Source organism: Drosophila takahashii, chromosome 3L, assembly GCF_030179915.1.
Source record: "Drosophila takahashii strain IR98-3 E-12201 chromosome 3L, DtakHiC1v2, whole genome shotgun sequence".
In the NCBI taxonomy this organism is placed as follows: Eukaryota; Metazoa; Arthropoda; class Insecta; order Diptera; family Drosophilidae; genus Drosophila; species Drosophila takahashii.
Window position 1 is genome coordinate 16,259,918 of NC_091680.1, and position 23,083 is coordinate 16,283,000.

At 45.9% G+C, this 23,083-nt stretch overlaps 6 protein-coding genes across 6 annotated transcripts; 3 read left to right on the top strand and 3 right to left on the bottom strand.

Moving 5' to 3' along the window:
* Positions 1-67: 67 nt before the first annotated feature.
* On the bottom strand, positions 68-4,182 carry LOC108064838 (SANT and BTB domain regulator of class switch recombination). Its single transcript, XM_017152563.3, has 5 exons — positions 3,251-4,182; positions 1,964-2,903; positions 1,262-1,499; positions 983-1,208; positions 68-598 (listed from the first exon to the last, which is right to left on the bottom strand). The coding sequence occupies exons 1-5, from the start codon at positions 4,180-4,182 to the stop codon at positions 247-249; spliced, it is 2,688 nt and encodes an 895-aa protein (XP_017008052.3). The 3' UTR covers positions 68-246.
* Positions 4,183-6,987: 2,805 nt separating this feature from the next.
* On the top strand, positions 6,988-13,846 carry LOC108064854 (nascent polypeptide-associated complex subunit alpha, muscle-specific form). Its single transcript, XM_017152597.3, has 2 exons — positions 6,988-11,486; positions 12,191-13,846. Exons 1-2 carry the CDS (start codon positions 7,861-7,863, stop codon positions 12,252-12,254), a joined length of 3,690 nt encoding a protein of 1,229 aa, XP_017008086.3. The 5' UTR covers positions 6,988-7,860; the 3' UTR covers positions 12,255-13,846.
* On the top strand, positions 12,459-12,908 carry LOC138912881 (uncharacterized). The gene has a single exon (XM_070214490.1). It carries the CDS (start codon positions 12,459-12,461, stop codon positions 12,906-12,908), a length of 450 nt encoding a protein of 149 aa, XP_070070591.1.
* A 71-nt stretch (positions 13,847-13,917) lies between the features above and the next one.
* SH3PX1 (sorting nexin 33-like protein SH3PX1) lies at positions 13,918-17,669 on the bottom strand. Its single transcript, XM_017152600.3, has 3 exons — positions 16,714-17,669; positions 15,222-15,874; positions 13,918-14,512 (listed from the first exon to the last, which is right to left on the bottom strand). The coding sequence occupies exons 1-3, from the start codon at positions 17,467-17,469 to the stop codon at positions 14,221-14,223; spliced, it is 1,701 nt and encodes a 566-aa protein (XP_017008089.1). The 5' UTR covers positions 17,470-17,669; the 3' UTR covers positions 13,918-14,220.
* A 702-nt stretch (positions 17,670-18,371) lies between these two features.
* Positions 18,372-21,686, top strand: vsg (visgun). Its single transcript, XM_017152599.3, is given in 2 exon segments — positions 18,372-18,704; positions 19,793-21,686. Coding segments are annotated over 2 exon segments (786 nt in total). The 5' UTR covers positions 18,372-18,631; the 3' UTR covers positions 20,506-21,686.
* Positions 21,687-21,760: 74 nt separating this feature from the next.
* On the bottom strand, positions 21,761-22,983 carry LOC108064855 (nucleolin). The gene has a single exon (XM_017152598.3). The coding sequence runs from the start codon at positions 22,906-22,908 to the stop codon at positions 21,820-21,822; it is 1,089 nt and encodes a 362-aa protein (XP_017008087.3). The 5' UTR covers positions 22,909-22,983; the 3' UTR covers positions 21,761-21,819.
* Between the last annotated feature and the right edge of the window lie 100 nt (positions 22,984-23,083).

A 23,083-nucleotide genomic window follows, 5' to 3' on the forward strand; every position in this document is an offset into this window, starting at 1 on the left:
CCAAATTCTTGGTAATTTACAACCCAAATTTCTGCTAATCATATAATCATATTTAAAAAATCCCTAATATGATGCAATACAATTGTTTATATATTTTTTTCTACATTTTCAATTAATTAATTTGTTCTACATATTCATAGGAATATTTATGATTTGCGCTAAACATTTGACTAGTACATTTGGTGACTAAATATTTGGTCTACGATCGTTGCTGGTGAATGCAATTAACTCTTCAAAAACGAATTTCTACTTGTGCTTTTGCTTCGACATGACGGAAACGGAGGATCCACCGGTTGTAATTGCAGATCCCAGACAGGCGTTGCTGCTCTGGGGCACTGAGAGGCCAGTGGCGTTGGTTCCTTGGATGTTGTGATGACTGTGCCGCTGCTTAAGCATCTCCTTCCACTCGGACTCGAGCCGCACATAGGAGCCACCGAGCGGTTGGGCGTTTTGGACCAAACACTGATCCGTTCCGGTCTTTTTGGTAACATAATTTGCCACTTGCTTCATGATCTTCTCCTCGAAATCTCGCTGGTGATCCTGGTTGCTGCGGGCCGACAGATCGCCGGACCAAAAACGCCCCGATACATCGGTGGGACTTGAAAAGTAAACAGTATGTATGTATTTTTTATTGATATCCTACACTCATAGAAATTTTTACCCTAAATCGCCCTAAAAAAAACAGACTTTTCGACCGTTACGATTCGTCCGTGTATTTAGCAAAATTTTTCTAAAAAATCCCTATGGAAATTTGTTTTAATAAAGGGTGATTTTTCTTAAATTGAGAAATATTTTCCTGTTTTAAGGTGATTTGCCCTAAATTTTAGGTGTATTTTTCTAAAAGTAAGGTGTAAATTTAAGGTGTATTTTTCTAAAAGTAAGGTCGAATTAACTGCCCTAAAAATTAGACAAATTAAAAAAAAATTTTAGGGCGATTTTCTAAAATGTAGAAAATTATTTTTATGAGTGTAATCATGCTTACCGCTTTCGTGATTTTTTTCCACGCGTTTTCCTGGGCGGTGGACGATGCTCCGACTCGCAACCATCGCTGCTGGAACTGTAGTCCTCATCATCGTCGTAAACGTTGCGCATGCGTGGACGCAGGCATCTGGCATCATCCTCGCTGGTGGACGTCGTCTCGGAATCGGTGCTGGTGTCCATTTGGTAGCGCGAACCGCGCATCCGACGGCTCACCCGGTGGTTGGTCACTGGAGAAAAGAGATTACGACTGAACACATCGCCCAGTAATCCAGTAACCCACCTCTTTTCAGGACACTGTCCATGCAGAGTTGCGGTAAAAGTCCTTGGCGACATCGCTGGGGAGTCAGTGAGATTCCCTGCCAGCTGGGACTGATCTCGCCGGCGGCTGCCAGTTCCTGGATCCTCAGCGGTGGCTGTTCGCACAAGGCATAGTTCTCGCCCACCAACTGGGCTATGGCCAGGATGGCACGCTCGCGATCCGTCTCCACCAGGACACTGTGCTCACGGAACTGGCAGCCCTGAAAAGTAATTTATTAATAGCAGATAACTAGGAACTGTATTTACAGTCAGTCACAAAAGTATTCGTTGCGAGGTGTTTCACAAAGAAATTGAGTTATTTTTTTTTAGGTAAGTTGCTAGTTGATTTTTATAAACGATACCTAATTTTGTCGTTTGTTTAATGCTCTTTTAGACCAAAGAAAGAAACATTAAAAAACAATTTTTTTATATTTTATTATAAAAATCTAAAAATACTTCGGAAAATTGTGAGGCCTTATTTTTGGTTTTAATCGTTTAGAACAGCAATGAAGCTACTTTTTGTAAATTTTTTTTATATTTTATATATTTGCACACACATTGCAAAAACTGATAAAATTAATAAAATAATGAATATGTTACGTTAATGTTAAAAAAAAAAACTCAATTTGTTTGCAAAACACCTCGCAACGAATACTTTTGTGACTGACTGTACATTTATACAAACATTTGGCCCCGGCAGCGTCTCGTAGCGGAAAGCCTGCTGACCGCAGCAGGAGAAGCGTCCGGCGGGTCCGGCATTGCCCACGGGACCCAGGAAGTTGGGCGTCTCCGGATGGAAGCGACACCAGTGCATCTGGTAGACCGGAAAGTGAGCCTCGCAGGTGCAGCAGTAGAGATAATGGCAGTGACCCCACAGCTTCCAGTACACCTTCCGCCAGGACTTGAGCTCCTTGAACAGCTGCACGATGTAGACATTCAGATCCCAGTTGGCATCGCGCACATGGTGGCTCATCAGTTGGCCCCAGCGATTCAGCCGTATATTGCTGGGCACACAGCTCACGTAGGATTTCATCGTGTTGGTCACGCAATTGAAGCAGCGGGAGCAGCGAAACAATCCGGACATGCTGTAGAAATGTCCCCTCAGTGCCTCGGGATCCGGTTCGCTGAGGGACTGAATCAACTTGGTCCACAGACGCGGTGTCACTCGCTCCTTCTTATCCCTCACCATCTCCAGCTCCAGATTGGTGAACATGGCCGCCAGTCGGGTGACCAGGGCATCATTCAAGCACGACAGATTCGTGGATGTGCGGACCACTTCGCTGAGATGAGCGTGACAGAAGGCCAGACACTCGAGCAGCAGGGGTTCCATCTGCAGAAAGCTGGCGGACACCAAAATGGGCACCACATTATTGCCATCCAACTGCGGCCCGCTGCTCTGTGTGGCAACTGGCAGATCCTGGCTCTGGGCACTGTGCTTGATCCACTTCATCAGCCAGTCGAAGATGAGAATGTCGCAGTGCACCGAAATGTCCATCTCCTCTAACCTTTGACCCGCTGTCACGTCCGCAAAGTAGCCCATCTTGGTCACCAGCAAATGTTGCGGGCACGTGAAGTCCTTCGAGGTGTTCTTCACCTCGTCGCAGACGTGGATCACCACCTCTGGTCTAGCGGGATAAAGCATAATTCAATTAAATTTATAATACAAATGAGGGAAATACTTGCTTTACAAATGTCTTATCTAAACTACTATAAAAGTGGACCTCTAAAAAACGGTCAGTAGAAAATTTCACCCACACAAATTGACATAAAAACCTAAAAAAATCACATTAATTACTAAAATAATATATAATATTTCTTATAAACTTTAAATTTTTTTAACTTAAAAATCCAACTAAATTATATATTTTTTACTCAGTTTAAATACTCTTTAAAATCGTTAGTGACCACTTGATAAGGTCATAATAAATTAGTATACTTAATAAATAAATACCAATAAATAAAGGATACTTACTCCTTTCTCTCCTGCCTAGCATGCTTGCTGTCCTTAACCAGCAGCAGGGATTTGCGTCTGCCGGCATTTAATCCAGCTGTCTTGGGAATCGGCTCCTTGATCATGGCCCGTACCATACTGTTGGATATCGGATCTGGGTGCAGTGCATCTCCGCCGGCATGTGCCTGCTGAAGGCAAGGAGCCGAGGGAGTAGCTGCAGGCAAAGGCCCATGGGTGTGGCCGAGCTCCATTAAAGATTTTGAGGCTCCCGAGGGAAGAGGAGCCGCCGGTGGTGGGACAGGATTCGGATTCGGAGTGGGAGTGGGCGATGTCTGGGTGAGACTCTCCTTCGGTGGCTGGAGCTGCTTGGGCTTTGTCTTGCCAGTCTGCAGCTGGGTGGGCATGGGAACCGGGCATATGAAGGACAGCACCGAATCGAGAACACCCTCATTTATGGCCGCATCCAGTTGCTCGCCCAGTTTGGGATGCAGTCCCCGATAGGTGGACTCTGGACGGGATGAGCGGCTGTGGTGGCTGTGTCCCGAACGCAGTACACTGGATTTCGCTTCCTGCAGCAAACGACTCTCGTCCGTGTGACGAATACTGGAATTCCGGGAGGGACGTCGAAGTCCGAGTAGTGAGTTGACCAGCGGATTGTCCGCCAGTTGGGCGAAATCAAACTCGTCCTTTTTGAAATTTCTCTTGGTTGCGGTGGAGGACGCACTGCCCTCCATCGGCGGCACCGGCTCCCTAGTGTGTGGTTTCCCCATATCGGCCTTCGCTATCATATCGTTCACATGACAGGACAGTTTCAAAAACTCTAGGAATTCGTTCAAACTGATTTGAAACTCGGCGCCGCCATTCCCGGAATCGATGGATTTCTGGGAGGGAGCCGTTTGCGGTTCCTCCGGCTGGCCAGCCGAGGCTCCCTCGTCGGAGCCCGATTTCTGCATCCTGACCAATGCACAAATCAATGGGAACTGGCCACTATTGATTGATTTCTACGTTACTCCTGGCAACAGTGCAGTTATGTAGAAAAAAAAGAAAAACAATGCAACTGGTGACCCCAATTGATTTTTTCAAACCATCAAATTCCAAAGTCTTATTAATTACTTGATTAAAATAAAATATTTAAGTATAAACAATAGGGTGGGTCGATTTGAGACCCCAAAAATCGTATAGGGGGAACGTAATCTTTAAAGGATTCTAAGCCATATTGGCGAACATACTTATGGTCTAAAATTTAGATTATTTACTCACGATTTTACCTGTTTGAATTTTTACGTATATTTATATTTTGAGATTGAAAACAAAGTAGAGGGTATCTGATGGTCCTGACTTCATTTTTTCCATATTTAGATGCCTGTTAACCCAAAACTTTTGTATTTCTAAATTGAACCACTATAACGGATTTTTAAAATTCGTTTTTTTCCATCTCTACCTTTTTTTTGTTTAGAAGGTTTCGGTGTTTTGCACGTGAGTTCAAACATGAAGTTCTATATATATTTTAAGACTAATACAAATTGTTAAGTCATATTTTTTTTTTAGCAGAGGTTTTTAGACAGAAAGCAAGATTGGTAAGCACCGGTGCTATAATTGTAATAATATTTTGCTGGACACTTATAAAAAATACGTAATTTTAAATTCAAAATGGGGCTGCCAATCGATTTTGTACACCACTTTCATCGTAAAATTTGGTTTTTGTCTTCGCTGTTTTTCGGTTGTGTGAAATATATATCGATATATGTGCGATAGCAGCTATGAGGATAGGATATATCGAAGAAGTGTCACTCTCTAGCGATCTTTCATTTTTCAATCGGAATCCAATTGGAGTTCTCCCTCCCGATCAGAGGAGGCCTCCACCAGCGCCGAAATGCGCGCTCCACAGCTTCCCCTTGCACTGTACTGTAGGTATTATTCATGGCCCTAGCCATGTCTTTTTCTTGGGCCATTGTAAAATAAAAAAGAAAAATATAAAAAGCAAAAGATATAAAGAAAAAAAAAATAAAAGAAAAAGTCAAATATAAAGTACAGAAAACCTCGACTATCAAAAATCTTATGTGCTCCCGAAGGAACTCCAGCTCCTCCCTATGGGCACAATAGTGGCGGGGTCATTCTCGGACTTTCTGAAAGACCCCCGCAGAAGCTCCCACCTTTCCTTGAAGTATATCACTACGGATATAAAATGAGGATGTAGCTGATGATGATAAAATATACAAAATATACTTGCCTGTTTTCCTAAAGAGCCTCGATATGCCCACCCCTGCCTGCCGCCTCTCGACTCTGGAAAACCCAGAATTGTGGTACAGGCACGGGTAGCCATGTCTTTTTCTTGGGCCATTGTAAAATAAAAAAGAAAAACATAAAAAGAAAAAGATATAAAGAAAAAAAAAATAAAAGAAAAAGTCAAATATAAAGTACAGAAAACCTCGACTATCAAAAATCTTATGTGCTCCCGAAGGAACTCCAGCTCCTCCCTATGGGCACAATAGTGGCGGGGGTCACTCTCGGACTGTCTGAAAGACCCCCGCTGAAAATGAGGATATAGCTGATGATGATAAAATATACAAAATATACTTGCCTGTTTTCCTAAAGAGCCTTGATATACCCACCCGGCCTGCCGCCTCTCGACTCTGGAAAACCCAGAGTTGTGGTACAGGCACGGGTAGCCATGTCTTGTTCTTGGGCCATTGTAAAATAAAAAAGAAAAACATAAAAAGAAAAAGATATAAAGAAAAAAAAAATAAAAGAAAAAGTCAAATATAAAGTACAGAAAACCTCGACTATCAAAAATCTTATGTGCTCCCGAAGGAACTCCAGCTCCTCCCTATGGGCACAATAGTGGCGGGGGTCACTCTCGGACTGTCTGAAAGACCCCCGCTGAAAATGAGGATATAGCTGATGATGATAAAATATACAAAATATACTTGCCTGTTTTCCTAAAGAGCCTTGATATACCCACCCGGCCTGCCGCCTCTCGACTCTGGAAAACCCAGAGTTGTGGTACAGGCACGGGTAGCCATGTCTTGTTCTTGGGCCATTGTAAAATAAAAAAGAAAAATATAAAAAGAAAAAGATATAAATAAAAATATAAAATAAAAGAAAAAGTCAAATATAAAGTACAGAAAACCTCGACTATCAAAAATCGTATATGCCCCCGAAGGAACTCTAGCTCCTCCCTATAGGCACAATAGTGGCGGGGGTCACTCTCGGACTTTCTGAAAGACCCCCGCAGAAAATGAGGATATAGCTGATGATGATAAAATATACTTTCCTGTTTTTCTAAAGAGCCTCGATATGCCCACACCTGCCTGCCGCCTCTCGACTCTGGAAAACCCAGAGTTGTGGTACAGGCATTGATGGTCCTGCACTTCTGCGATCAGCGCCAGTTGAAAACTGGAAATTGGAATGCCAGCACCCTTTCGGCTCTAGAAAACCCAGAGTTGTGGTACAAGCATGGGTTGTCCTGAACTTCTGCGATCAGCGAAGAACGAAAGAACGAAATATTAAAAATTTTAACTAACTTTTATTAATGCGGGATAAAATTAAAACAAATTTAATTAATTCCCTCTGCCCCGCCCTCAGCGTACGAAGCCACGTTCGAAAACCGGACAAAAAAAATCCTGCCTCGGCAGCCTGAAATTATATGCCGGCGGTGGCTTCACCGGGGCGGCTGGGGCCACTGTTGTGGGTTGGGTCCTATAAAATAAAATAAAAACAATAATATCAATAAATAAACAAGAAGGCCATCAAAAGCTTATATACACTTTCAGGTCACTCCTACCAAATTTATTCGGTCCCTATTTCGTAGGATCCGCCCGTTCAAAAAGGGCTGCCGCAACTAACTCCATAATTGCGTCATCGCAGCCCTTTGCCCTCCCTCCATTAGCGTCCTAACCCACGTTCGGAAACCGGACAATAATCTGAGGGAGGAGGCGGTTGGGTCACACATGAAGAGGACCTGCCTCGGCAGCCTGAAATCGTATGCCGGCGGTGGCTCCACCGGTGCGGCAGGGGCGCCCTGGTCCGCCACTGATGCGGTCTCGGCAGTGAAGTCTGGAAGTGACTTCTCACTCAGAAGTGAAATACCCAGATTTTTCCAATTTAAAGCCTAATAAATAAAATACGTGAAGTGCACAAAAAACGTAACGAAATACGTGAAATAGGAAAGCGCGCGTGGTCGATAACCGATTGATAATTGCCAGTGAGACCGTTTGCTGGCATTGCACATATCGATATTGAATACTATCGATGTTATATACATATATAAAATATACATATATCAAAACATATATATACACAAATTCATTGATTTTGTCAACGTAAAACATACAGCGGAGCAGTTAAATCTGAATGCAGTTAAATAGGCACGGCCAACTGAATTGGAAACGCTGGAGCGGCACAAGTGCGGCGGCAATGCGAACGGACTGAAGACTCTTTTTCACCTGGGCCGCTGTCCAATCAGAACGCTGCTCCCAATCAGAACTGTGGGCTGGGGGTGGGCAAAGAAATCCGGATACGGGGGGCAGTAGCGAAAAAAAAGAGGCAACACAAGCTAAGCGACCAAACGAGCGATGGCAAAATGACCAGGGATCTGAGATTGCGGATCTAGTAGCGGATACGGCCGTAAAATGCCCCGGAACACTTGCAGGCCAAGTGGATGCGCTGCTAGCCAGGATGAGGAGCCGGAGGCGAGTGCGAATAATAATAATAATAACAACAATGACAGCCAAAACACCAGCAATAACGAGGGCATCATCAAGCAGGAACTGGAGGCTGCTCCGCCGGTTTGCCACCGGAAATCGGAGCGCCGGAGAGTGGCCCGCGATATCTTCCTGGTCTTCGAGGAGCAGACCACCCGGCGGCGGGGGAAGGGGGCGCGGGGCAAGGCCACCAGGGCCAAGCAAAAGTTCGGACACCTGAAGGTGGCCAATACGCCGCGTATCAATAAGAATGTGCTGCGCGAGATCAAAACGGAACCAAAGTGCAGCGCGGAAGTTACGCCGCCGGCTGCTGCTCCAGTTATTCTACCCATTCCCGCACTGAATCCCCTCGCTGCTCCCCTGAATCCTCTCCTGCCGGAGGCGGAGGAGCAGGAGCAGCAGCAGCAGCCGGCAGCCAAATCCTTGCCGCGAGTGGCGGCCGTTAAAATGGAAACCAAAACAACAGTCACATCCTTAGCCAATGCATCCAATGTGGCGGCTCCGTCGGCGACTCCGTCTCCCAAGCGGATCAGTCCCAAGCCCAAGGCTCCAGAGGAGGTAGCTGCCACTATTCCTGCCCCTTCCGCACCAGCCACCTCGCCGACGACGCCCAGCGTCAATCCGATCTTCCTGTGGGTCAAACAGGACGACACGCGCATCGTGGAGGTGCGCTGCGAGGATTACGACAAGCGGAACAGGATACGCCTGACCAAGACGACCAATGGCTGGCGCTCCATGCCGCGCACAGATGCTTCCTCGACCAGGATAGTCAAATTCTTCCACGGCTCCGCTTCCTCCGCTCCTCTGATGAAGGTCAAGCGCGAGCAGCACCTGCAGCGACTGGAGGAGGAGGAGGATCAGGAGCAGGACCAGGAGCAGCCGCCAGAGCAGGCGGAGCAGCAGTTGCCCTCCATTGGGCAGACTCTGCTGCAGGATTGGGATGACAGTGCCACACAATTGCCCGAGGAGATTGACGAGGAGGAGGCGGAAGAGGAGGAGCAGCAGGAGGAGGAGCAACAGAATAACCACCTGACCACCGTCCTAGAGGACGTGGTGGTTCTGCCGCCTGCCCCCGAGCCCGAGACACCGCCCACGCCCTGTTTCGATGGCCTGCTGGACAGCGAGGAGACGAATGCTTCGACCAAGGCCACCAAGACCAATACGCCCACATATCAGAGCTCCACGCCGTCGCCGCTTCAAATGCAGCTGTGTCCCAAGACGGGTCTGTTTCTGCCCAAGGGCGATCTTGCCCTGGTTCAGCTGCCCGAGGAGGATGTCCTGCCGGAGGAGGAGGAGGACAAGCCACTGGAGTGCTTCGATGCGAATACCAAGAATCTGAAGGATCTGCTGGACGACGCGGATGATCTGCTGCAGAATTGCAGCAGCGATAATGGCAGCAGTGGAGCCGAACTCCTGGACTCGCTGGTCAAGCGCAGCTGCGAGGATAATCTCGTCCAGGAGCCAAGCACTGGCAACAATCCGCGAAACTCCTCATCCTCACCACCCCGCGACCAACTGAGCTCCTTCTGTGTGCCCGATCTCGACAAGGACCTGCCCAGCATTCTCCAAATGGACAACGATGCGCCCAAGTGTCTGTCTTTTAATGAGGCCGGCGAGATCGAGGGCCTCAACGGGGAGCTCTTCCTGGGCATCGAGGCCTTCGAGAAGCAACAGGAGCCCCAGCCGCCCACTCCGGCGACCGTGGAGCTGACCCAAACGCCCACGCCCACACCGACGCCAGAAAAAGAGAAGGAAAAATCAATCGGCGCCGATGAGACGCCCAAGGATCTGAGCTACAAGAAGCGCGAGGAGGTGTGTCCTCCCTCCGAGTCACGCAGTCAGTGTGCGGTGACCTCCAGTTCGGATATACTCAAGTCCCCGGAACGGGAGCTCCAGGTGCCGGCCAGTTCCATTCCCGCCGAGGTGGAGACCACCTCGGAAACGATTAAAAATCTCATTCTCGAGCAGTTCCTCAAGCTGAACAACAATCCCCAGCAGGCGGAGCCCATGGATCTGGGCAAGGCCCAGAAGCTCGAGACGGTGGTCATCGACGACGAGGACGAGGAGGAGGAGGACAACGAGTCCAGTCAGCCGCTGAAGAAGCGACCCAAGGCCGCCGCCGCCATTGTCAAAATGGACAAGGATCCGGATGCCCTGACCCAACTGAAGATGCTCATCAGCAATCCGCAGTGGAAGGTTCCCGATCCGATACTCGTGCCAAAGGATCGCCTCGGCGCGGTGCTGGCCTCTCCGGCGCGAGAGATTCCGCTGCTGCTGACCACCAGGCCGGAGTTGCGGCTTCCCGAGGCCTTTGCCTATCCGGAGATCATCCAGAATCCCAACATTCTAGTGGTGACCATGGAGCAGCTGGAGGCGATCCTAAAAACGGAATCGGAACAGGCGAAGGCCAAGGCGTCGAAAGACCCTGATCCTGTGATCGTGGTGCCCAGCAAACCCAGGAGTCCCAGTCCCAAGCAGGCGCAGCCAAAACCTGCGCTCGTTCAGCCCAATCCTCCAGCAGCTGTTCCTCCTCCTCCTTCGCCGGCGGATTCCAGTCTCTCCACGGATCTCAATGCCACCACGCTGGCGTTGCTCCAGCAGATGCTGTGGCTGCCCTACTTTGGCCAGTTGTCGCAGGAGTTCTTCAAGACCATCAAGGATCCGATGGGACTGCAGCGGAAGTTCATGAGCAATCTGCTGCCGCTGTACAACAGTCAGTTTGGACTGCAGCATCTGGACGAGCTGTACAAGCAGTGTATGAAACAGAAGCCGGCGGAGGAGCAGCCGCAGCCGCAGCCGCAGCCCAAGGTGGCTGCTCCTCCTCCGGCGGCAGCGGCAGCTCCTCCTCCTCCACCTCCTAGCCAAAGTACAGCAAGCGGATCAATTGGCTTCACCAATCCCGTCGAGCTGGCACTCATGCAGAAGCTGCTGCAGCCGCAGTTGCCGCAGTTCCTCAACTGGGAGGCAGCCAAGGAGGCATCTACCGCCGCCTCATCCGCCTCCTCACATCATCATCATCAAGAGCACAAGCGACCAAGAAGGGAAACCGAAACGGATGTTATTTCCAACTTCAGCAAATCCAAGCCAAGTGCACCTGCGACTGCCCCGGTGGTAAATGCCACGCCTCCTGCGGCTCCAGCTCCAGCTCCAGCTACCCAGGCGGAGCACAAACCCAGACTGACCATTAAATCGCTCTCGAATCTGCTGGAACCGGAGGCGAATGTGGTACCCCTGCTCAACGTGCCCTTCGACGGACTGCGAGGGCGTCCTTCCATGCACAAGGCGATGCCGGATCAGGCCAAGGGTGACGCGGGAACTGGACGCACCCTGCGCTCCAGCAAAGCCTGCGTCACCTACAATCCCCTCGAGCAGGCCAAGCAGCAGATGCACCCGGTTGCCGGAACGCAGCAACGGAAGCGGGGCAACATGCTCGCCCAGGATGTCCAGCAGCAGCAGCAGCAGCAGCAACAACAGCAGCAGCAACATCTCGCGGAGGCCGCGGCGGCAGCCGGAATGGATGCCAATTCAGCGCTCTGGCATCCGCTTTTCGGAAGGTGAGGATTTTATTATAAAAGTGATAATGAAGGAAGCGTTTCCGATACCATAAAGTAAATATATTCTTGATCAGCCATGTCCGTCTGTCCGTCTGTATGAACGCTGAGATCTCGGAAACTACAAAAGCTAGAAAGTTGGGATTTCCCACACATATTCTTGGGCTTCTTACGCATTGCAAGTTCATTTCAGCCGAGCGCCACGCCCACAATTTCCCACTAACGATTTTAAAATGGTCTGGTTCCTACACCTTTAAAGATTTCCGAAAAGTATAAATGCCATTTTTTGTGCATATTTATACCTATCGAAATGTAGAAGACATTTTTCAAATCGGACCATTCATTAAAAAGTTATGCGCAATCAAAATTGTTTATATATTTATCTCCCTTGCACTTCCTTTAGCTGAGTTACGATTATTAGATAGTCGGTACACCCACCCGACTATAGCGTTCTCTCTTGTTTATTATTATATTATGTGTAACCGGAATTATCTTCTCCTATTATATTTATAGTGACATATTCGACCCTCAATCGCTCTGTGATTCACTAGATCAAATAGTCTTCACAATTCTGTATACATAATTCGATTATTTTTAACCATGAACAATTGTTATTTAGCGTAAATAGAGCGATTGAAGCAGTTGTTCATATAGTAGATTCCCTAAGTAAATCACTGCCCTTATTAATTCCATCCCTTCTGTTGCAGCAATCCCAAACAGGGCTACAACAGCCCCTGGCAGTGGACCACGGTGACGGCTTCTGGCGAATGACAGTCAAGCCGGGCTCAAAAGGAGCCAGCACCTGCGACGGGAACAAGGACGGCCAGCTACGAGGAGCAGCAGCAGCAACAGCAGCAGGACTACAGCAACTATCATGCCTCGGCCAAGCAACAGCAACCACAACTTCCAGCAACCAACAATCAAAATCACAGCAACAATAGTAGCAATAAATTTTGTTATCCTACGGCGGCGGCCATGGAGAATATGTTCCAGAACAATCAGATGGCGGCCGCCGCCGCAGCTCGTGAATCGCTATTGAATTCTTATCTGTATCAGAAAGAAGGCGAAGCCAATTACATGTCGGAGCAGAGCTACTGGCAGCAGCAGCAGCAGCAACACCAACAGCAGCAACATCAGCAGCATCAGCAACATCAACAGCAGCAACAGCAACACCAACAGCAGCAGCAACATAAGCAACTGCAGCAACAGCAACAGTGGAGCGGCAACAATGGCAGCAACAACCAAAGGAGCAACAACTATGCCAACAACTATGCGGCGGCAGCAGCTGCCTCCATGTACATGCAACACTTCAATCCCTACATGCAACAGAAGGCGGCGCTGCTGGCGGAGAAGGCCGCCCAGGCGGCGGTCCAAAGCAGCAACGGGAGCAATAAGCACGGCCGCTTCGGCGGGGACTACGGCTAGAGTCCACGGGGTTCACGGTTCAGCCAACCGGATCCGAAACACTTGCATATTAACATAAACATATAGGCATATATAACACTTGCGTGTAATAATAACTATATATTTAGAGGCATCGTATAGGCCGTTTTACCGCCAGGAATTGGTAAAGGATAAACCATGATTTTCCTTTAATTTAATACACAGGAACAGCAACAACAACAAGGTAACCGGAAAGCAACAAACAATAATTTATAAACAACAAGCAAGGAGGAGAACAAAAGCAGAAAACAGAAAACAAAAAAACTTAAATTGAATTAGTAAAAATTTGTTATTGGTAGTTTGTTAACAAAAAAAAAAAAAAGAAAGCAAAGATGAAAAAAGGAAAAAAAACACGATAAGTAACAAAAATTAATGTAGTAGAGCGATGAGAAAGCGAAAGGCAAAAGAAAAACCTAATTATTGTATTATTGTTAACCAAAATCTATTATTATTATTATCTCAAGCTGCGTTATATTATTATTATTAACTCGTGTGTCTGTATATAGCGTTTTTATCTAGATGTATTACACTTAGTGATCCCCATCCCAAGATCCCCATCCCGACTATCCACCCCTCGCCAGGACAATCCTCGGACCCTCGACCCTTACCAAAAACCAAACGAAAACCGCAGCGCTAAAAGGCAAACAACCAATTTTGTATTCATTCCGAAATGTGTTTTCTTTTTTGTTTTTACTAGTTATTACGCTGATTATTTATGAAACACGATGGAAATGAAAATGGAAATCCCTAACATGTGCAATCTAACATTTATGTTCTAGATACAAAAACCAAACACAAGAATCACAAAACTTATTAACGCGAAAATGGCAAAGCAAAAAGCATGAACATGAAAATGAAAATGGAAAAATAAAGAGAACCCTTTTAGAGAATTTCGCTGATAAAGGCAACCGAATAGCAAATCGCAACCGACTTTTACTTTGTGCTTAGTGTTTATCTATGAAGATTATTCTGGGCGGATATAAACAGGTGCTTTTGTATAAATATAGTTATATTTGCTTTTCAAGTTCAGTGTATAATAGGCATATAAAAGTTAATTTCTGTATAAATACGCAACTTTTCACTTACAAACAACATTATGTAATATTTTCTTTTTTAACATTTAGTTAGAACCACGCTTAAAGTAAGAGTTCCTTTCTAGAGGCATTTCAAATGCGCGCGTGCGAATGTTTTTAGCTATATCTGTGTGTTTTTACTGTGGAAGTGTGTGCCCGGTGTGGTTTCTTGGTTTCTTTGTGCTCCCAGCCGATCTCCAGCGAAAGGTCAACGTTTCAATCTACTCGATTTGACGGCTGGCCTCCTGCAGACGCGCCACTACGCCCTGGTAGAATTTAATCTGTTCGGCAATGAAATTCTTCAGCGTGTGCTTCAAATGCGTGTCCCGCTCGCTCTTAAAGTGGGTCAGCTCGGCGAGAACCGTGTACGAGACCACATCCGTGCGCCGGTTGACGTCGTGCAGCTGGGGATTATTCATCTTGCCCTCGCCGGCCAGGCGCTCGCAGTCCTTCCGCTTCTGTATGGCACCCTTGTGCGTGGAGAAGATGTCCGGAAAGCAGTTGAGAACGCCCCTTTTCGAAAAAAGAATTATAGTTAGATAATGTCTTTAAATCAATTGATTTATAAACAGGGAGGGTAAATTACTACATTTTCAAAAAAGGTCAGCAAACGTGGGATAGAAGAATTTAAAATAAACTATTGGCACCTAATCGATTTTTCTTGCGAAAGTGTACGTTAAATAAAACAAAAGGCACTTGTGCATTTACCAAAGAAAAGTGGAAAATTTCTTGAAAAAAATGTTTATTGTTTGAATGTAAACAAAAACTTAATTTCTGCAATGAGTACACTCAGAAAATGAATCGCCCTGAATTTTAGAAAATCGCCTATGGATTTGCTTCACTGGCGATTTTTTTCTTTAAAATAAAAAAAATTTCTACTGGTAAAGAAAATTTTCTTTAAATTGATAAAAATTTATTAAATTCAAGAAATGTTCCAGAAATATACAAAAAAATCGCCAGTAATTTTTTTTGACTGTAGGCTAATCTAATCTGGTTTTAAAATTTGTTTTTAAAGAATAATTTTCCCCACATTTTGTAATTGTGAGTAATCCCAATTATCTTGACTGTGTATAAAAAAGCTACGAAGATTAGTCATTATAAAAACTATTAATATTACATGACAACAAAGTTTCCCAGTTATGACATATATTCATTACGATTGAATGACAGTTACAAGACCTTTTAAAAACGTAGTAACCTATCCTTTAAGACACCAACTCACCTGTAGATGTGCAGCCGGTCAGAGAGGGGGATCCAATCTTGTTTTGGCTGCTCGCCAAATGCCTGGCCAATACCAATAAAGATGCCTCCGATGCGGCCGACGCTCTCGGAGAGCGGGACCGCGTTCCGGGTGGGCGCACGCCGTTCATCGATGGCCAATGCCTTGGCCAGGTCGGAAAGTCCGTCACCGATGCGCTGGAACTCCTTTTTACTCTGCGTCATCGAGCGCTTGGCCATGTCGTTGGAAATGTTGTTCAGGTTGCGCACGGCCACATCCATGTTGTGGATGAACTGGGTGCCCAGTTCAATTTGGGCATCCACCTTCGAGTGGAGAAGATTCTTGTCCGGCGGCGAGATGGCCAGACAGTAGTTGACGCCCATGTAGGGATCCCTTTCCGCCTTGCGCTTGCCCGACTTCCAGATCTTCTCGTCTCGACAGGTGAGGAAATGGTACCAGACCTCGCATTTGGAGATCACCGGATGGCGGCACACCCAGTCGACGAACTCCTGCAGCTGCACCCGCCGATGCTCCACGAATTGCTCCTCATAGCGGCCGGAGATCTGCTTGTCCGGCAGCGGCGGCACCGGAATCAGGCAGAACTTGTCCACCAAACGCTCGTGCAGCCAGTCGAAGTGCTTGTAGCGACGCGACACCTAGCGAAAGGGAAACCCAGATTAGATATGACCAATTAATTGTGAAATGTGACACGGAAAGAGGAGCTCGGAGCTCGGAGCGGGGGGCAAGCGGATGGTGCTGAGTCATTGCCCGCGGCGGTTAGCAAGCAGAAGCAATCATCGCAGTGGCGTTGGCTACCAGTTGGTCAGAATTGCCCCGACAAAGAAGAATTTTAAGTGCTTTTACGACGCTGTGATGCCCTGCTTATTAGTATATCTCTTTGAAAACCAAAATGGGAAAACTTTGCCTTTAAAAATAGAAAAGTATAGTATGCTTGTGCTCAAAAATAGATTTTAAAAAGTAAATTTTAACTAAAATATGAACTACGGATTAAATATGATATGAAGGCTTTACAATTGTTATATAATAATCATTATTTTAAGAAAAAATAAATAAATTATTATGAAAAAATTACAAAATTATTAAAAAAAAATTTTTTGTCATGAGCCTCCTTTCAAGTAAATAATATTTCCAAAGAAATAACGAAAAGACAAACTAAACAGAGAAGTAGGCATACTGACCAATTAAATTTGAATGCACAGAAAGGTCATTTTGGGTCGATTCAGTTGGGAAAAGTTGGCCGGCAATTAGTGCGGAGTTTCAATAAACAAAGGATTGGTCTTTTCCTCTATACCAGCAACACTTTGTCTTCCCCGAAGCACATGACCCAGCCCAAATTACCCTTGGCAGAGGGTAGAGAGAACACACACAGATATTATCAAAAAAGCACACTGCACCCGTAGTTACACACTCATACGCCGCGGAGCTTTATCGTATTGTGTTGTTAATCACGGCGATATCAGCGGAGCCAACTTACGGATATGTTGTTGAAGCTAGGCGTCAGTTGGTAGGCGATGAACGTCTTCATTCCCTTGAATTTGGACTCCTTTTTGGGGCTGGCCACCACGACGGAGTAGGGCGAATGGTTCTGCGTCCACTGGTAGATGGAATCCTCCACCGGTGTAATGTAGGCCATCTCGCATTCGGGTATCTTGTCCTTGGGACTCGACAAGCCGAGTATGTACGAGTCGGAGCTCTTGGCAAACATGCCCTTTTTCACGGTCCCAGCAGCACCGCCAGTTCCTCCGGCCACCGAGGCCAGGGATTGGGTGTCATCGCTGGGGGCGATGGGTAAATGTTTGTTATCGTAGTCACTGGTGGAATGCGACAGTCCTCCGGCGCGTGCGGCCTGGCCAGCGGATTTCTGACCGCCGGGACCAATCTCCGAGTAGGTATCGTTGTCATCGCTCCAGTCGTCCTCGTCGTCCCAGTTGCTCCCATCGTCATCGGCCGTTTGATCGTAACGCGGCAGCGGAGGCGAGGCAAAGGGATCGGGAACCTGCGGCACCGACGCCGTTCCACTGGCACTCAGCTTCTGGGCCTCCGCCGCCGACATCACCTCCACGTAGGCCGCCGGGAAGAGGCCGATCTGCCCGCGGGCGTTCTTGCCCTCCCACCACCCCTCACCCACGTCGCTCCGCGTCACCGAGAGCACGTCGCCCGTGGCGATCGAGAGCTCCGAGGATCCCGGCTCCCCGCTAAAGTCGTACATTGCGCGCACGTACGAGGTCATCTTGGTACGCTCCTGCTCCTCTGTTCCTTCCGTTCCGTTTCTCTAGGCGAATTCCAATCCCGTGTCCACAGGGGCCATAAACAGACAAAAAATAACCACTCAATTTCTGAATCACCAAAAAGTGTGTGACCGTGTGGCAGATTGCGAAACTATATCGAAAATCACTTCTTTGATTTGATAAAAGTGCAGTACTGCAAAAGGGGGATTCCTCGATTAGGGGGATTAAAACTCGAAATTCGTCCGTTTCCAAAAGGCCCGGATTTGAATATGAGTGTTCACAGCCGACTATTGTTTTTGGAAATGTTTATCAATTTTTTTTTTATGAATGGGCGCTATATTAGAGGGAATTGATAAATACCGATATATTGTGGATTTTTCAATGAAATAGTATTCCATTTTATGTTATGATTTTATGAAAAACTTATTAAACCCTTAATCTTAATCAAATATAACGAAAAGAAAATTGTATCTTTTGACTAAAATCTTCCGATAAATCTTTCCACTTAAAATAGTAATAATAATAATAAATAATTGGGGTATTCCTTTAACTGTTAAATTGCAGAGCCTTTAAGTTTCGGTCGGCTGTTTATCAGTTGTTTCTTGGTACATATTTAGTTGTTATTAACTTATTAATCATTTAACACTGTCCCAATAAAAAAAATAAAATTATCAATGATGTTATTTCACTTCCGAAAAATGTGTCTACTAATCAATCCTTTTTCAAAATTAAGCATAATCAACTAAGGGTAGTTCCCTGTGTTGCTGACATTTGTTGTTGAATTTTCAACGATTCCGCAATCCAACAGTTTGTCATTTCAAATATTTTACCAGCTGCAGTCACAGGTGACTGTTAAGTCACTCAAACACTTTGAACGAATCCCCCTATTAATCGGGGCTCAGCTGGCGATGTATCGGGATGCATCGGGTATCGAGTTGGCATGAAAAATCTGGTCTTCGTGTCGTGTTGTTCATTCCTTAATTGCGCGTTGCTTTAATTTGTGGGAGCGAAATCGAAGCTCGGCGACATCGCCAGTTGTGCAATACTCGATTCCAGCGGTATCTGTAAACCCCCAACCACTTGGAAAACACTCTTTTCGGCCGCATACTTGCAGATACTTCGCTTTGTCGTTGTCGAGATTCTATTAAATTCTTAACGACCACAATGAATCGGCAGGCGAAATTCCTAGTCTTGTGCCTGTTTGTGGGGCTCTTCTCGGCTAATTTGTGCGACGAAGGTGAGTCTTTGATCAAATTAAACGGAATTGAAATCGAATTGAAAACACGGAACACTCATTTCTCAATTATGCACTCATACACCATTGCACTAGTGCATGCGTACGTGTGCGCAAACACTTTGGTGTTTGTGTGTGTGTGGGGGGTTTCTAAATGCCAATTCCTATATTGAATATCAATTCTCCGGCCATTTTCTCTTGCTCCAATTGGGGATAATACTCTCGGCGAAAGAATCATCCGAAACTTTCCAAAATCAAACCTTAAAATTTACGGAAGTCAGTTCCATTTACTTTACCGTTTTTTTCTTATTTGGCCATCTCTTGTAATAACAGAGTTTTAACCTAATTTCGATGACACATATTTTTTTCGTCACCATCATCTCAGCTTTCTTTAAAGTACAATATTTACAATATATCTGCATAAATTGTTCAAGGATTTAATATTTACAAAGATTAACTTGTCCTGACCGAATGTATTTGTTACTTGTAAACAACCACTTTATTTTTTTCATTACTTAATTTGTAAAATAAATATTTTTCACCGTTATTTCGAGAACCAATATCTTGAAATTAAGTGAATGACATTTGTTGTCCTCTTATCGTGTTTGCTGTTTTTTGGTGACACATCGGCCCACTTCTTATCTCTGTCGACTACTTACCAAGCCCAGTTCAAAATCCTATCATAACAAAGTTTTGATAAATATATATTTGTACCTACTTTTATTTATATTTCAAATTAAATATTTTCCTTATTTTTATTTGTCTGGAATTTTGACTTTTAATGAGTTTTAAAAGTGCTTTGGTAAACAAAATAATTAAACTCAAAAAATTTAGTAAAATTAATCTACAAAACTGTAGTAAAATAAAAAATAATCATCAAAAAACATTAGACACGTGTAACTAAGAATTGTCAAGTTATAGCTCAATTTCACTAATTGAAACTTAAAGATAAGGATGAATCAATCAATGTCTTCTTCCTAATAAATTAGAAAAGGTTAAGTTATCATAAGAGTTAGTAAAATATTCTATGGAATATGTCTTCAAACATAGATAACAATTTTCTTACGTATCCATTTTTAATATCCCTTTAGCGGCAGTGGCTGCGCCCAAAGAAGACACCACCACCAGCACCGCGCCGCCGGAGACCACCACCACACCTGTGACCACTCCGCCGACCACCACAACCGAGAAGACAACGACGACGACACCGGCAACCACGACTAAGCAGACCACAACTTCCTCCACTGAGAAGCCCACAACTACTACGCCGGCCAGCACCACCACCACTCCGGCCAGCACCACCACCACTCCAGCCAGCACCACCACCACTCCGGCAAGCACTACCACCAGTACCACGACCACTCCGTCTCCAAACTCCACCACAACTACTCCTCCGCCTCATACGTCGACCACGCCGGCGCCGAAGCCAGTGCCATGCGGCCACTTCGACGGATCCTCGTTCATCGGCGGCATCGTGCTGACCCTGGGCCTGCTGGCCATCGGACTGGTGGCCTACAAGTTCTACAAGGCTCGCAACGAGCGCAACTACCACACCCTTTGAGCCGCCACAGCCTTTACGTCGGCCTTCAATGCGGCAGCCGGAGCGACGGCGGCCAGCAGCAGTGCATCCGCATCCACGGATGCGGAACGCGTGCGGTTCGTCCAGCCTTCGATACCGCTGAGATCGCCGCCGACGCAGCCGCCACCACCGCCGCCCAACCAAGCGGGCGGCAGTGGGGGCGGGGCGGCGGCAGCTCCACAAAACTGCTCGCCATCGGCCCGGGATCGGCTGCTGCACACGTAATTTAAACACGCGGGGAACACAACACAATATTACCCAATATAACTGCTATCCAAAGAGATACCCGGCTCCCCAAAAAAACACAGAGAAAACAGTCAAGTAAAGTCAGTTTGAAAATTTTACGATAACCCCCAGAGCCGATTTAATGCGGACCCAGATTGTAGGAGAGCAGGCTCTAGATTCTTGAATACTTTCCTTATCAGTCACATGACCCACACACAAAAAAACAACCAATATTTAACTTTTTATGCATTGCATCCATATGTAAGGGTACGTTTTTTGCAAACATCAGTTTATCAGCAACTTGAGCGGATGTTCAACGCCTTATAGAGGAGTCCCCGAAACGAAACGAAACGAGAGGAGTAAGAACAAATAACAGCAAATATGTGAGACTGTGCTTGATAGCGAGAAAGTGAACAGAACAGAAAATGAAAAGCGGCTGGCGACGGCTTTGTTGTTTCTGGAATTCATAGAGCTACGAAAGGAAATATAAATTTTGATTATATTTACACAATTTTGAATAACTAAAATCAATTCATTCTAGAAAGTAAGAATATTTACTACCTAAACCTAAACCGAGCTATACAAAATGGAAACGCGTTTCAATTTCCTTCTCATTTAATGTGCATTTTTTTTTGTTGTTCTCATCATAAAAACCAAACGTTTGCTGCGTTTCCCCGGTCTTCGCCCCACTTATCTATCTATCTATCGATTCTCCCCGCCCCGCTCATCCCGGGGCCTGTGGTATTGCAAAAAATCAATAGAGTGACTCACGATGCACAGCAACAGGATTTACGGATTGCGGTGCACGGTTGATATGCGTTTATATGCAATATAAACAAGTATCCGCCGATGAGCAGGAAGCCCCATGTTAATGCATATACGCAAATGTTGAATATTTTGTACTAGAATTGAAACTATACATATGAATTACTTTTACCTACCCGCGCTTACTGTTGGATAAAGATAAAGATACACCTTTTAAGCTACAAATCGATCACATGAACCCGTCAAGTTTACGCAAATGAACACTCTGTGCACATGAAAATCTCATAAGTATATAAGCTAAAGTAACCAATCAATGTATATCCAGTAAATCACTCAGCCGGCTTACTAAAAATATATATATAAATATATCTATGTCTGTATATCGTGTACGATAATAAATATTTTAAAAAATTAAATATTTGTTTGGCTTTTTGTGGAAAGTTATTGAGAGTTTAATGGGTTTTCTGCCAAATATTACAAAAGAAACTCGTTTTAATTGTCAATCAAAAATGTTTAAATTTATTTAAATTATGAAACATAAACTACTTTCTATTCCGCGCTTAGTTTCTTTAGTTTCTTAGGCGTCTTAAGATTAATGGATTTTTCCTTGGGCGTTTTTCTCTTCAGGTTTTCTTTCGGTTTCTGCTGAATGCTTGGTGCTAGTTTCTTGCTTTTGGGGGCTTCCCCTTTTTCCGCCTTCTCGCTATCTTCTGACTTGGACTTCGGGCTTTTCTTGTTGGGGGATTTCCCATTCTCCGCCTTTCGCTTGAACTTATCTTTTGGTCTCCGCTTTTTCTGAGTGTTGAAGCGCAGTATCAGTGGCGTGCCCGCCAGACTGAGTTTTTGCTTGATGACCTTGCGTGCATCGTGGGTAGTTGGCAGGGTGACTGTGGCCGCACTGGAGTCGCGGAATTTGCCCTTGCCCGGCCGTATTTGAATGTCCACCGCCTCCTGGAACAACTGGCGCACCTGGGCCACCGAACTGGTCTTGGGCAGATTGGTGATGACCACGGACGAGGTGAAGTTGCCCTTGGTCAGCACCTTCTTGGTGGCGCGCTTCATCAGCGACTTGGTGCGCTTGTTCTCCACGGATGTCTGCTTGCGGCTCACCAGATCGTTGACGAAATCATCGGAATCGGTCTTGGGCAGGGACACAAATATACCCTTGTACTCCTTGTCCTTTTCGATGGACGCCTTGATGTCCTCGAATGCTTGATCGCGATCCTCCTGGGACTTGAAGTCCACCAGGCAGAAACGGGCGTGCTTCTGGCGAGGCTTCGTGGACTTCAAAACCAGCGGATGCAGGGCCTTTACCTTGGCATTGAATTCATCCAAATCCAAAGGGAGTTTCTGGGGAAAACGCACGTACAGCCGGGTGCCCTTCAGTTGCTCGTACTTGGTGTGGATCTTCTGGTCGATGATCTCTGCCCGACTTTTGGGCTCGGGCTTGACATCCTCGTCCTCGTCATCATCCTCATCGGATTCGGTGGCACTGGCGGCCAGATCCAGTTCGGATTCATCGGAATCCTCCTCCTCTTCCGAGCCCTCCGCCTGCAGCTCCTCGTCGTCGGATGCCTCGGAGTCTCCTGACTGCAGTTCCTCCTCCTCGGATGCGCTTTCCACCTGCTTTTTCTTCATGTTTTATCGGGAAATTAAAGTGTTTTCTTTTTTAAACGCACGTGTAATAGAGGTGGAGGAAGAACGATGAAAACATCGATTTTTATATAAATCGAACATCGATATTTATTAACTCTAGCTAGAATCAATGATGGGCACTGCTGCTAAAAAATCTAGCTAAAACAAATGTTTAAAA